Below are 14,254 nucleotides of genomic sequence, written 5' to 3' on the forward strand. Positions count from 1 at the left end.
GGACCCCTAGCCTGGGAACCTCCATATGCCATAGGAAGCGGCCCTAGAAAAGGCAAAAAGACAAAAAGAAAAAAAAAAGATAGATGAAAAGTGCTATGTTCTCCCTGTAGCTGGAACCTAAATCCACAGGTAAGGATAGGAGAAAGATTTTATTACAGCTCATTAAAAACTCAAGCCCATTTATAATTCCTGACAAGGACTATGGAACACGGAGTGTACTGGTTTAAGCAAATGAAAATCTTATTTTTATTTATTTATTTATCTTTTCTGGGGCTGCACCTGTGGCATATGGAGGTTCCCAGGCTAGGGGTCTAATTGGAGCTGTAGCCTCCAGCCTACACCAGAGCCACAGCAACTTGGGATCTGAGCATCATCTGTGACCTACACCACAGCTCACGGCAACACCAGATCCTTAACTCACTGAGCAAGGCCAGGGATTAAACCCACAACTTCATGGTTCCTAGTCGGATTGGTTAACCACTGAGCCATGATGGGAAGTCCATGAAGGTCTTCTAATCATAGTCAATTGATTAATAACCACTCATGTCCAATCATAAGAACATAGTCTGTTCTTCCATAAGAATATTATTCTTATTAAAATCTACCAGAAAATAATTAAAAATGAGTAGAATATTTGATGAATATCTTTAATGGTTTGGGGGGTCTCCACTGTATCAGTGAAGGAAACTATAGTTAATCAGACTCTGGGAACATTCTGATCCAGCATCTAAGACTGGGATACTTCCTTTGTGTTGGATGTTATGTCAGGCTTTGCAGCTCTTTCTGAGAAGTAGAAGACAGAATTCCTCACTGTAAGGTGCTTGCCATCTAACAAAATAAACATACACATAAGTATAGCCTCTCAGAGTCTCTCTTACAAACATTTGAGTGCTTTCTACATGCCAGGGGCTAGTCTAAGGCTTAAGGAGTATAGTCATAATATAGGGAAGGTCTTTGCCTTCAAGGAAAGATCTATACATTCTTGTAACTGATCTGGTCCAGCTTTCCTGACTGCTCTTGCCATCACTTCTGTCTCAGTTGTCTCTCCACCCTGTCCTGGTTATCCAAATTCTACCTGTTATGAGGCCTGAGCTCTACCTCCCCCATGAAATCTGCTCCTACCCCAGAGATCTCTCCCTCCTCTGCTCCTCTAAGACTCACTGCCTGCTCCACTTTCTGGCCATACGCAGACTGCTCTGCTATTGCTAGTTATGTGTTCATGTCTCTGAGCTGCCTTTTTTTGTTGTTGTTTTTTCCTTACTGCTGCACCTGAGGCATGTGGAAGTTCCTGGACCAGGGACTGAATCTGAGCCGAAGCTTTGACCTATGCTCCAGCTGTGGCAACCCTGGATCCTTAACCCACTGCACAGGGCAGGGGATTGAACCTGAACCTTCACAGCAACCCAGGCTGCTGCAGTTGGATTCTTAACCCACTGCACCATGGTGTGAAGTTCCTGAGCCATCTTCTTAAGGGCAGAGTTGGGTTTTCTTCATCCCTAAGTCTCCTTTATTCTCCAGGGCCTAGTGTAATGCCTGTGTGTCTTAGGTACTCAGTTTGGTAATTGGCTGATTTGTTTGTTTTTTGCTTTTTTTAGGGCAGCACTGGTGACATATGGAAGTTCCCAGGCTAGGGGTTGAATCAGAGCTACAGCTGCCAGCCTATGCCACAGCCATAGCAACATGGGATCTGAGCCTAGTCTGTGACCTATACCACAGATCACGGCAACGCTGGATCCTTAACCCACTGAGCGACTGCAGGGATCGAACCTGCATCCTCATGGATACAGGTTGGGTTCGCTGCTGCTGAGCCACAATGGGAACTCCAGTTGATTTAAATTTTTTTTTAATATAGTTGACAATATTCTGTCAATTTCTGCTGTATAGTGACCCAGTTATGCATTTATATCCATTCTTTTTTTCACATTATTCTCCATCATGTTCCGTCTTAAGTTACTAGATAAAACAAGTGACTGTGCTGTATTATAGCAGGATCTCACTGGGTAATTGGTTGGTTTTTTAAAAAGAAACACACTACAAGCTTAATGCTTAGGGGGAATAACTTAGTGAAATATAAAAAGAGATAACTTGATCATCCAAAAAATTGAAATGATAGTGTCTGAAATCCCATCATTAGAGATTCATGCCTTTGGAAAAGATCCCTCTCATTTTCTAAAAAATACATTCAACTAAGTTTATTTACTTAAGTTGCTGCTGACATCAGTTTCGTTCTCCAAAAGACAGAAGATCTAAGTTGGATTCTCAAACAGTTGAGTCCTTACTATGTATCAGACACCGTACTTGGTGTTAGGGTCCAGAGATGACTAAGACACGATCCTATCCTTGAAAAGCTTACATGCTAGTCACCAGAATATTTTATTATCATTTCTTCAGGGGCTATAACAAAGCTAAGCACAGGTGACAAAATAGCTCACCATGGAGGATTGAGGCAAGGCTTCCCAGAAGAATTATCAAGGAGCACTCCTCCTGGCCTTTTCTGAGTGCTTTCCCCACTTCTCTGCTGGTAAACTCTTAGGGCTGCCTCAAGATCCATCTCAAAATGTCCCCTCCTCTGAGGAGCCATACTTAAGCCCCAAAGGCAGAATGAATCCCTTGCTGTATTATTACGGGTGTTTCACACACTTTATTGTGGTGATTGTTCTATGTCTGTGTTCCCTAGTCTTCCCTCCAGCCCACATAGATGAACTAATAAAACAAGTGCCACTTACCATTCACATCATTCTATCCAGTTCTAACCACACCTGGCACACAGATGAGAAGACTATATATTACTATAGTTGACTGAAGACCTCTTGGACATCCCTGGGTCTCCGGCTCAGAGCAGGATTGTGAACCTCCAGCTCCCAAGATGAGTGCCAGCTGGGATGGAGGAAGTGAGAACTGCCTGCCAACATTAGTGACAAGCTGCTCATTGATTCCATTCAGCCTGATAAACACTTACTGAGAAATAATTCCAATAAGACTAAGAATCCTGGTGCCACTACTAGCATACCTACTGTGTGCCAGGTGCTTTACATACATGATATCATTTACTGTGTAACAACATTGAATAGTGTTATCTCCTTTTATCAGGTGAGGAAAAGAGGCTCAGAGGGCTGATTTGCCCAAGGTCACACATCACCCAGAGAGATCTGAATGTAAAGCGTACCTGCTGTGACCTGCTCCAATACATCACAGGGATTTCACCTCATGAGAGCTGAAAACAAAGGTCCAGGGGGCACACAAGATTTATAGTGTGCGTTTGGGAAGGTGGTAATCAGACTTCATGGAGGTTTAGGCAGATCTGGCCAATGAATGAACTGGAAAAACAAATAGAAAGATCTTGAGAAGGTGACCTTCTTGATCTTACATAGGATGCACCAACTCCTGTCAGCAAGTAGAACACATAAGAGGTGGGAGAGCCTTAGATATACGACTGGGGGCGGGGAGGGTCCTTGCGGGGAGAGGGGGGGATCTTCAGCCTTACACTTGTGGAAGAGAAGGGGGAGAGGAGTGCGTGCTTTGAGGTAAGGAAGGCACCGAGAGTGCATCCTACACATGCTTCCAAGACGGGGTGGAGAGGGCCTGTCTCCCATCCCCTTCCTCCCCAAAGTAGAGGAGATGAGAGTTCGCTTTACCACTAGGGCTTGCCTCGTCACCCTGGGTGGGATGTCTTTCTCCCCCAGCACCGAGGAAGGGATTGTTTTTGTTCTCTCACCGGTGTGTGTGTGTGTGTCCACGCGCAGGAAGGTTATGGCTTCTCCCTCACCTTAGGGTAGGAAGGCTGACACCTCTCTTCCTGCCAAAGGGAGTGGGGACAGTTTCCTTCGCCTCCATCTCGGCTGGGACATGGTTTTTTTCTCCCCCAACCAAAAAGGTGGTGGTGGTGGTGGTGGGTCTCAGCTCCCTTTTCCCTATACTCGGGGAGCAGAAATAGTTCACACGCCCTCCCCACAGAGCCACGTTCTGGACGCTAGAGGCCTGGCGCTCGCGCTCACCATCCGGAGTCCCCAGACCCCGCAGGCTGGCTGCTAAGTGCCTGGTGCGCAGGCGGACAGTCGGGGGCGGTGCCGGCTCTGCGGCGAGGGGCGGGGGAGACCTTGGCCCCGCCCCCGGCCCCGCCCGCTTCCTGGCGCTGAGCCTCGCGCCGCTCCGCCTGCCTGGCCCAGTCCGCCGCGGCTGTCTGCTGGGCTCCCGCGCCGCGGACAGAGCTTCAGCCGCCTCTGTCACCTCAGCCACCTCAGCCCCCGCCGCCGACGCCTCCTTCTCGCCCTCCGCGCCCCCCGGCCCCGACGCCTCGCGCGCCCCCAGCCCCTCTAGCCAGATGATGAACTTCCTGCGGCGCCGGCTGTCGGACAGCAGCTTCATCGCCAACCTGCCCAATGGCTACATGACCGACCTGCAGCGGCCGGAGCCCCAGCAGCCCCCGCCGCCCCCGCCCCCCGGCCCGGGCGCGGCCTCGGCCTCGTCCGCGCCCCCGGCCGCCTCGCCGGGCCCTGAGCGGAGGCCGCCGCCGGCCCCCGCGCCCGCGCCGCAACCCGCACCACAAGCAGCGGCGGCGGCGCCGTCGGTGGGCAGCAGCTTCTTCAGCTCGCTGTCCCAGGCGGTGAAGCAGACGGCCGCCTCGGCCGGCCTGGTGGACGCGCCCGCGCCCCCGCCCGCCGCCGCCAGGAAGGCCAAGGTGCTGCTGGTCGTCGACGAGCCGCACACCGACTGGTAGGGGCCCGGGGCCCGGGGCTTGGGCAGCTGGGGCCGCACAGAGTAGGCTCCCGGCGCGGGGGAAGCGTGTCGGACCATAAAAAGGAGGGTCCCGGGTCCCGCAGCGAGGAAACGGGGTCCAGCGAGAGTGTATGTATCCCGGGGGCGGGGGCGCGGGCGGGGAGGCACTGACCCGCTGGAAAGGTGAAGTCTGAGGTAAAATAGCCCCTCAGTTGGCTCAAATCCCCAAACACAGAAAAGCTGGAGCTACTTTATGCAACAGGGAAGAAGAGTCTTAGGAAATAGAGTTTTTGGGGAGGGGGTGCGGGGGAGACAATCTTTTCACCCTCGACACATAGAAGCTGGGGTGAAAATGGTCCCAGATCCCCGAAGGAACATTTGAGGCCAATAAGAAAGGTTCTGCTTTATGAGGCACAGGGCGAATCAGGAATAAAAGTGGGTGAGGGGTGGGGGAGGGCGAGGGGTGTATTTTCACCTGGCCTGATGAAGGTTGATGTCAGTATTGACATCAGGTTGATCAGATCACAGATGTGGGAGCCCAGGTGGACACGGGTTTGTTCCTGTGCAGCACAGTGAAGTCGTTTAAGAATAATGCAATTCCTGTGTTTTGTGCAGCCCTGGGGGAAGGGGGGGCAGATTTGCGGAGTAAAAAAAAAAAAAAATTTTTTTTTGTATGTGTTTTGGGGTGGACGTGATGGTGGCTTTTTCCAGCTGAAAAGGTGATGACCCAGGTATAATATTCTGGATTACTAAAGGGATACAAATAAAAAGAGATCTGCCTTAATGCAGTAGAAGGGGAACCCCCATTTATTTATTTGTTTATTTTTAAGGAATATTCCAACTCGGAAGGGTGAAGGCTGGGGGAAAAATGTGACCTCCAGTTGATAAAAGCATGAATGACATGCTTTAAGACAAATCAGTTAAAAGAGGTTCTATTTTATGGAGCAGGAAGTTGACCCAGGGCATGGTTGGGGTGGAAAGTGATAGTGAAATTGACTGCTTAAGGGCTTGAAGACATGAAGAAGAGGTGAGGAAAAAGAGGATTCTTTTGGAACATGGAAAGCCCCCCCACCCCCAAGAGTTGGGTTTGGAAACTAGACCTGTGTTTCCTCCCAAGAGGAAGGCACAGAGGGACCACAGAGCTGTTTATTTCCATTTCCTCTTTTGGTTGCTTTGCTGCCTTTATCATTTTCTCACTGGAAGACCAGGAGGGAGAAAGTGCTGGCATGGGTGTGATGGAAGTGAGATGTAAACGTGGAGATGCCCTCTGGCTGGCCTCTGATATGACCATTCTGAATAGTCATTTGGGTGACTTGTGTAGTTGGCTTTTTCTCAGGACTATAGAGTAGAAAATTTGAAGGAATCTTTGTTAGGAAACGACAAAGGCACAAGCAAGAGGGTAATTCGGAAAGCAAAAGAGTATATAATGGTGCCATTGGCAGCCCCTAGGAGAGTTACACTAACTCAGTTCATATCAACAAGTGCTTATTAAGTGGGAGGGAAGGTAACTAAGCTTTATTGAGTGTCCGTTATGTGCCAGACCTTGTACTAGGTGCTCTATCTATATTGATTGAATTCTCACCACCAAACTGAGCTTTTGAAGGAATGCGTTCACAGTCAAATGGCAGAGCCAGAATTTGACCTCTACCATTGCCGCTCCATTATTTTATATTGCCTCACTGTTTTTTTTTTATTATATTATTAGCAGTATTAATAATTAGCTCCCTCTAGGGGCTAGACAACATAGGGCCCTTACAGAGAACTCACACTCAAATTTGAGGGACAAAATGAAAACATGAAACAGTTAACAAAAAGGAATCTAGAATCATTAGAGACTAGTGTTTCAGGCATTCAATAAATAGAGTGATTAGTGAGAGTCAGTTATTGGAGAAAGCTTCACAAAAGATGAGTCTTAAAGGTCAGGAAAAGGAGGGGAGAGATGAGAATGATATTGGTGCTTTTTTTTTTTTTTTTTTTGGTCTTTTTAGGGCCACACCTGCGGCATATGGAGGTTCCCAGGCTAGGAGTTGAATTGGAGCTGTAGCCACTGGCCTGTGCCACAGCCACAGCAATACTAGATCTCAGCTGCATCTGCAACCTACACCACAGCTCACAGCAACAGAGCTCACAGCAACACGGGATCCTTAAACACTGAGTGAGGCCAGGGATCAAACCTGCGTTCTCATCGATACAAGTCAGGTTCATTTCTGCTGAGCCACGATGGGAACTCTCCTGCTTCATTTTTTTAATGCAAGAATCTCACCCTCTCATACCTGGTCCTGATCTCCTACTCTATTGAAGGCATTTATTTTGGGACTAATTACTAGTTAGCTACCTCCAGGTAGGAAGATACCCATATGTTTATAACTGCTTCAGTGGCTTGAGATTTGAAACTCTCCTTGGATAGTAGTATTCTCTAGGAAGACTGCCTGCCTGGCACGAACCAGAGAATTTTCCTTGCTCAGGAGAGTAGACCTCTGATGGAAGTAATAGAAGCCACTTTTTTATTGCCTGACTCCCAACTGTTTTCTGATTTTCTCTGAAGTAATAACACTGATTTACTTAAACTAATAAACCCAGTTTTTATCTTGTGCCTGACAGCAGTTTTGTGCTTCTGTGTTTCTGTGCTTAGTAGCAGTTCTGAGAATTGCAGAGTCTGGAGTTCCTGTCATGGCTCAGCGGAAATGAATCTGACTAGGAACGATGAGGTTGTGGGTTCAATCCTTGGCCTTGCTCAGTGAGTTAAGGATCTGGCATTGCCGTGAGCTATGGTGTAGGTTGTAGACGCGGCTTAGGTCTGACATTGCTGTGGCTCTGGCGTAGGCCTGCAGCCATAGCTCCGATTAGACCTGTGGCCTGGGAACTTCTATATGCCATGGGTGGGGCCCTAAAAAGACAAAAGTCAATTAAAAAAAAAAAAAAGAATTGCAGAGTCTGTCTTCTTTTGAGGTGTCTAAATTTGTTAAAAACATCTCAGTTAGATATTGGTGAGTGGTTTTATTGAAAGGCCTCTATGAGTTAAGAAGCAGTTGCCTATGTATGACAAGCTCAGTGACCTAAAAAAGTGCTTTTTGCTCTGAAGACTGATTTTAGTAAATTCGCCTCACAGTTTAAGGTATCTAGATAGTATTCTGTGAATAGGTGTCATACAGGGCCAACATTATTTTCCTGGTGCTTGAATAGGAAGTCAGAGTATAGTTTCCCAGTAAAATTTAAGAATATTTGTTCTGTCTGAATTAGGGAATGCTAAAATAGAGTTTTAACAAGTATTTAAATAATTAGAGATTTAAAAGAAGGGCTTAAAATAAGCAGCTTCCCAGAGAAGCCTTGATATACAGCAGATTCTTTTGAATTTCTATAGTTGCAGACATGGAGTTTGGGGATCTTATCACTGACCAAGTTGATGAGAAAATTAGAGGGTGTTTCTTTCTCTCTCTTTTTTTGCTTGAAATGTGTTTTCATTGGTTGCCTGAGATCTTTAGATTAATTGCACACTAAAGGATCACTGAAAAATGTTTCTGTTCCACTAAAAATGAAGTCAAGCTCTTTATATACCTTTTTAATAATTATTATTAATTAAAAAAATACGTACCTGAAAAATACATGTCTTCTTTTAAGGTTTGTCCTAAATTTGAAGTGTAATTAAGATCGCACTTTAATGACTTTTGTGTTTGAACAAGGAATGAGCATCCATGTGTATATGTTGTTTTTTTTCTAATATTCTTCTGGTGAAGAGGTAAGTTTTCTCTCAGATTCACCCCTGCCTCTGTTCCAGTGATTCCAGCCAGCTGCATTAACCAAGTGACCTTTTTCGACCTCAAATGTCTTAGTGTTTGAATTTGAAAATCAGTATGGTACAAGCATGCTAGAGATTATCTAGAATATCTAGAGACTGCATATTTGATAAGTCTACAGATGTTTATTGAACACCTGTATATATAGCACATATATGTTAAGAAAAATGAGACATAGTTTCTCTCTTCTAAAATCTTTCTATCTGGGTGGATAGATAAGATAAATACATTCTAAAAAAAAGTTTACTAAAAACTTCCCCTTGTATTCAAAGTGTGGTCCTTGGATCAGCAACATTGGCATCAACCAAGAGCTTTTTGAACTAAAGATCATCAGGTTCCACCTCACACTTGCCTAATCATAATTTACATTTGAGTAAGATCTCCAGGTGATTCACACGCACATTAAATTTAAGATGCACTGAACTAAAGTGTATATGATTAGTGCTGAAGGTGTGGGAACAGCGCTGACTACTACTTTTTGAGCAACTGCTATATGCCAGATGTTATACCAAGTTCTTCACAAATATCATTTAATTCCTACCACAATGATGTACTGTACTATAGATGTTGTGGGCTAGAATTGGAAAGGAATACTTCATGAAAGTAGTGAGATTTGAACTGAGCCTAGAAGAATTTAAATCAAAAGAGATAGGTTTGGCTCAGATAGGTTTGACAGTGGATTGTATAAGGAAAGTACAGTAGTAGAAAAGAGGGAGATAACCAAGAGACTGAATTCATGCATTATCTGAGAGGCACCTGTTTCTATTCTTTTCTGGTCAGTCTTTGGGCATTACATTAAAAATAGGGGAATTCAAAGTACAGTTGTCTGGACCAGTGCTTGTGAATGGCTCTGGAAAATTTTTGAATTGAAACTTGTGGGGGAGCTCGAGTGAGGTTTAAGGCTTCTCTCTGCCAAATATTTTATCGTTATGTCCTGTTTCTGACTAACACCAACATATTGATTCCATAGAATTTCATCGTTCATAGCAGTAGTAGCCTATAGCTTAGAATTTGAGGTTATTAGAGCTGGAAGGTCATCTGTGTTACTTGATAAATGAGGGAAATCTTGATCTGAAGTGGGGAAAGTGGCTTGTTCAAGTTTTCTCAGAACTAGGATCTAGAACTTCAGTCTTTCTTCTAAGAACAGAGAAATGGAATAATTTGCCCAAGGTAAAATATGAAGTTAGTGAGAGAACAGAGACTAGAACCCACATCTTCTGACCCTTAAGTCACTCTGTGAGTAGATTCCTTAAATTCACCATTTTTTCTCATTAGAAATTTTGTTTGTGTCTGTTTCTTTTAGAGTCATTGTTGAGTTGTAAATGCTTAAAAAAGAATTGCATGAGCATATTGCAATATATCCCCACCAGAAGTTTCACTGTCTTATTTGTGTTATTGTTGTTTCAGCAAAAGTCATTGTAAAATGATTTAAGGAGACTCTTAGAAACCTTGTCATAAACTCTAATAAAATAATATAGTGGGACTGTGCTACTATGATGATCTTGCTTTTAGGGACCCGTTTTTACCTGTGTCCTTTTCCATATAAGATTGCCTACTGTCGGAGTTCCCTTTGTAGCTCAGTGGTAAGGAACCCAACTAGTATCCATGACGATGCAGGTTCCACCCCTGGCCTCACTCAGTGGGTTAAGGATCTGGTTTTGCTGTGAGTTGTGGTGTAGCTTGCAGACATGGCTCAGATCCCATGTTGCAGTGGCTGTGGCATAGGCTGGTGGCTGTAGCTCCAATTGGACTCCTAGCCTGGGAACTTCCATATGCTGCAGGTGTGGCCCTGAAAAGCAAAAAAAAAACTGCCTGTCTTTTTGTACCCAAATTCAGATCTATAGAAACATCAGCCTTTTTAATATCTCGCTAAGCCAAGTATGATGGAGGCCTAAATAGCAAGTTTTCTAGAAACTTCCCTTCAAGTTTACCTTCCCCTTGAGTTTACAAAACAGTTTTAACTGGTATATGCTCAGTGCAGTTGAACATCTAAACAGGCCAGGTACTGGGAATATAAGATTAATATGGGGGTAGGCCTTGTCTACTGGGGTCCATCCAGACATTTAAATAGGATTTTAATATGGTAATTAATCTGCATAAAATGCTGTAGGAACACAGAGGAATGAAGATGTTGTGGTTAGAAATATCTGTATCATTAAAAAATGCTACTGTGGGAGTTCCCGCTGTGATGCAGTGGATTAAGAATGCAGAGGCACAGATTTGATCCTCAGCCAGCACAGTAGGTTAAAGGATCTGGCTTTGTCACATCTGTGGCTTGGATTCAGTCCATGGCTTGAGAACTTCCACGGGTGCAGAATAAAAAAATTTTTTTGAAAAAATATGCTACTGGGTATTCTTAGGTAAACAGCTTTTTCTCTTTGGATTTTGATTTTCTGAATGAGAGGATTGAAACAGATAGACATTCAGTAAGATTCTTCATAGCACTACATTGTTTTCTTTCAAAAACTTTAGCTCTGTGATTTATTCTATGTAGTACTGCTTGTGAATCTTTGGAAGAGGTGGCATAGGTCAATAAGTGACTAAACATGTCCTTGGATGAAAACATCAAAACATCATCTTCAGGTACTCTCCATTCAGTATGCCTTCTCACAGTATTGCTACCGTGTGGTATCCTGAAAAGAGGAGGCTAATCCTGTAATAACCGTGGTGTATGTTTCCTCCTCAGTGATGGAAATTGTGGACTTGTGGTTGAATTCTTCTCTCCCTGATAAATCTAAGAACTTTGTATACATACATTGAAATGCTGATTAACAGCATTTATTTCTTGATCCCTGACAGGTGCACTGGGTTGTAGTTTGCACATATTCATACCCATTGTCTCATTTTATCTTCACAATGATTCTGAGTAGTAGGTAGAATATCCATTATATATATGAATAAACAGACTCATTAAAGTAGCCACTTATCAAATATAAAATAGCTATTAAGCTGAAGTGTCAAGATCTGAACCCAGATTGATAGATTCCCAAATAAAAGAGAGAAATTTGCCAGCAGAAAAATTAGGAGATACTCAAGTCAGAAGGTTACCCCATTGCCTTTTAGAGAGAGGAGATGGTATAGAATGCTTTTCTGTTCTGCAGACCCAACTTAAATGTAGCGAGAGGAAGGAGCTTAGAATAGGGCAAGAGAATAAAGTGAACGAATGCCACAGCTCCTCGAACTCTAAGGATGCCCATGCAGCCTAAGAATAGGAGGTTACTTGACAGCAGGCATTTCTGAAATTTGAATCAGTTCGTGTACAGTTGTAAAGCACGTTATAATTATATTCAATCACTTCACTCAGTTCTCCTCCTCTTTTCAGCAGCATGAAACAATATGAACATGTAGGATTGAGGGTCAGAGGACCTATGGTTGAAATCTATGCTCTGCCATTAACTATATGACCCTATCAGAGTTAAATGACCTCTTCTGAGCCTCCCTCTCCCCCCATGCATTTGACACATTTTCTTTGGAGACCTACTATGTATCAGAAACTGTACTAGGTTGTAGAATCACAGTTAAAGAGTAGTTTTCTTATCTGTAAAGTGAGTTAACAGTATGTATATCTTACAGCATTGTTGTGAGAATTAAGTGAAATAAGGCTCTGAAAAAGCACTTTGTAAAGCGTAAAGAGCTGTACTGATAATTGTTGCACCTTCCATGTTTCTGCAGGTACCTAACCTATCTTGGTCTCCTTTTTTTGAGTTTTCCAAATTTTATCGTGCAGGTGATTGTCTATTTTGCACACTTCAGGGATGGGGAATTTTTTAAAATTGAGAGCTAGGGCTCAAAGACAAGATTATTGACATCTCTCTTTGGTATTTTTTTAAAAGGCAATATAACTTAGGGTGAGGGTAGTTTTTTTTTTTTATTAGAGAAACACCCATTTGATGCAGCTATTTTAAACAGGGACAGAACCACATAAATCTTTACTTAATAAATGAAATGAAAAAAATAACTTAAGTTTCACTCGTGATTAATTAAGAAAAGTGGTTACAGAGGGAAATGAAGGAAGAGTGAAATACACAGAATGGCTTTAAAAGGTGATACCTGTATTCTTTTCCTCTATCCAGTCCATCATTCACATTGCTTTCGGAATATTCTTAAACGGAATCAAAGAATTCACAGATTTTATAGAGTTAATTTCCTTCATAACATTGTTCTCTAACACAATTGCTCACCAAGCTTATTCAGTCTGTCCCAGTTTACCTTTTCTGACTCATTTCTCTTCTCTCTCTCTTTTTTTTTTTTTTTTTTTTTGTCTTTTCTAGGGCTGCTCCCGTGGCATATGGAGTTCCCAGGCTAGGGGTCTAATCGGAGCTGTAGCCACCAGCCTACACCAGAGCCACAGCAACGTGGGATCAGAGCCGCATCTGCGACCTACACCACAGCTCATGGCAACGCTAGATCGTTAACCCACTGAACAAGGGCAGGGATCGAACCTGCAACCTTATGGTTCCTAGTCGGATTTGTTAACCACTGCGCCACGATGGGAACTCCCTCACTCTTAATTCTAAACTTTTGCTGTACTCTGGATTACCCTCTCCCTGGACATGTACTTGACTTTCAGGATTCTGTACCATTATTGCACAGTTGTCTTTGAATGCTCTTCTTCTGCTTCTTTCTTTTACCTCAACTCTCATTTTCTTTATTCCATTCTCAGGGGATGAGGGTATCTGTTTAAAAAAGACCTGTCTCCCACTGCCTTCTTCATTACCTTGCTCTAAATTTCATCCCTTTTTTTTCTTTCTGTTCATGCTCTTAGTTCCTAGAGGGTGCTTCTACTGTTTGTTCCATGCCTGTAAATAAACAAGCAAAAACTACTCCTCACCTTCTTAATCACTCTTCTAGACATCAGAGAGAAATCTCACTCTTTTTTTCTCCTTCCTTATTCCATATTTCCCTTCCTGCATTGACTTTTAACCTTTGCCCTTTCCATTATACTACAAATGGTTATTGTGAGGTTACTTAATTGCTAAATCCAAAGGAAGATATCAGTCTACACACTTGTGATTAGTTTGACACAGTTTTGTCTTCCATTTAGAAATGGCTTGGCTTCTGAACACTGCATTTGTTGTTATCTTCATACCTGTTTTTTGAAAGTTCCTTCTTACTTCTTTTCCTTTGCTTACTTCATTAAATGCAGGTGTTCCTCAAGGCTCCATTTTCTGCCTGCATTTTCTCCCTGTATACTCTCCCTGGTCCATCTACCCTCAAGATATTAGTTATCTCCTAAATGCAGTTAGTTTCCAAATCTTTATTTTTAGCCCATAACTTTGACCTGATTGTCAAACATGTGTTCATTTGTCTGCTGGACATCTCCATCTGGGTGGTTAAGGGTAACTCAACATCATTTGTTCCAGCATTGTATTGCTTATCTTTCCTTCTTTTCCAGCTCTTCACATATTCTCTATCTCAACTGAAGGCACCATTGGTCCCTTATTTCAAGTTCTCATTAGCTTTCACCTAGAACTTCTCCAGATCTCACCATGAGATCATTTCTTTGCTTAAAGCTTTTCAGTGTCTTCCCATATCCTATAGGTGAGGTTCATGGTCCTCCTGTTTGGCCCATCCTTACTTCTCCAACCTCTGTCTAACTATTTCCATACCTAAATTTCAATTTCCAGCAATACTGGACTGTTTTCAGTTCTGTACACACATTATGGCATTTCTCTTCCTTGTCCGTTTATACTGTCTACTCCTACTATAATTGCCTCTCTTTTTCTTCTTTTTCTTGACTAAAC

The 14,254-nt window shown here is 43.4% G+C and overlaps 1 protein-coding gene across 1 annotated transcript in view; it reads left to right on the plus strand.

Annotated features, from left to right (window-relative positions):
• The first annotated feature begins 4,121 nt into the window (after positions 1–4,121).
• Positions 4,122–14,254, plus strand: part of SYN2 (synapsin II) — a 175,147-nt gene continuing 165,014 nt past the window's right edge. Inside the window, exon 1 of the mRNA XM_021069343.2 lies at positions 4,122–4,713. Within this exon, the coding sequence (XP_020925002.2) occupies positions 4,322–4,713 (392 nt within the window). The 5' untranslated portion in view covers positions 4,122–4,321. The remainder of the gene's footprint in view (positions 4,714–14,254) is intronic.

Source organism: Sus scrofa, chromosome 13 (genome assembly GCF_054392235.1).
Source record: "Sus scrofa isolate SSC_HxYL_T2T_F1_AM1 chromosome 13, Sscrofa_HxYL_maternal_Yorkshire_Landrace_v2.0, whole genome shotgun sequence".
Lineage (NCBI taxonomy): Eukaryota > Metazoa > Chordata > Mammalia > Artiodactyla > Suidae > Sus > Sus scrofa.